The sequence below is a fragment of the Eufriesea mexicana genome, unplaced genomic scaffold, assembly GCF_001483705.2.
Source record: "Eufriesea mexicana isolate 0111107269 unplaced genomic scaffold, ASM148370v2 scaffold996, whole genome shotgun sequence".
In the NCBI taxonomy this organism is placed as follows: domain Eukaryota; kingdom Metazoa; phylum Arthropoda; class Insecta; order Hymenoptera; family Apidae; genus Eufriesea; species Eufriesea mexicana.
This window is the reverse complement of record NW_016909198.1, coordinates 244,969-245,547: the sequence shown is the minus strand read 5'-3', so window position 1 is coordinate 245,547 and position 579 is coordinate 244,969. Positions and strand designations below refer to the sequence as shown.

At 50.1% G+C, this 579-nt stretch overlaps 1 protein-coding gene across 1 annotated transcript in view; it reads right to left on the bottom strand.

Moving 5' to 3' along the window:
- Positions 1-394: 394 nt before the first annotated feature.
- The window catches only part of fd102C (forkhead domain 102C), a 1,412-nt gene continuing 1,227 nt past the window's right edge, over positions 395-579 (bottom strand). The window contains exon 2 of the mRNA XM_017900074.1: positions 395-579. Coding sequence (XP_017755563.1) covers positions 395-579 — 185 coding nt within the window.

The window sequence follows — 579 nt, the reverse complement described above, 5'->3', positions numbered from 1 at the left end:
GATCCAGCAACGAAAACGATATATACAAAGACAATTATACATTAACCATCTAATCGCCTAATACGGAGGATCGAATTGGCCTAGACGGAGGAACTGAAACAGTCTCGCAATTTGGCACGACTAGTTAGCACCAGCTAGCTACAACCAAACGTTCTCCAACGTCAGAGAGACTCTCGTCATCGAGGTAACCAACGGAAAATCGTTCGCCGAAAAGAATTCCCGACCTCAAAACCCGTCACCTTGATCACTTCTAGACGTCGCTTACGCGAATTTCCAGCAGCTCCCAACTTCACGATCGGTCGAACAGGCTTGGATAGTCCTCTAGGCGACGGTTCGCGAATAGAACCGAGGGAAAATCGCGGGATGAACACTCCGACGCGATGAGTCCCCTCCATTAGACGCTGGGACCTGTACTCGAGGTTGCCGGTACGTAGTAATTCCTCGCTTGCAGATGATTCTGAATATGTAACGACGTTATCTGTTGACTGGTGTTCTGGATACCCTGATTTGTCCAATGACCGGTTGGAGTGATGACCTTGGACTCGGGACTGGCCGACGGTGTGTTCGGCGACGGAAGAG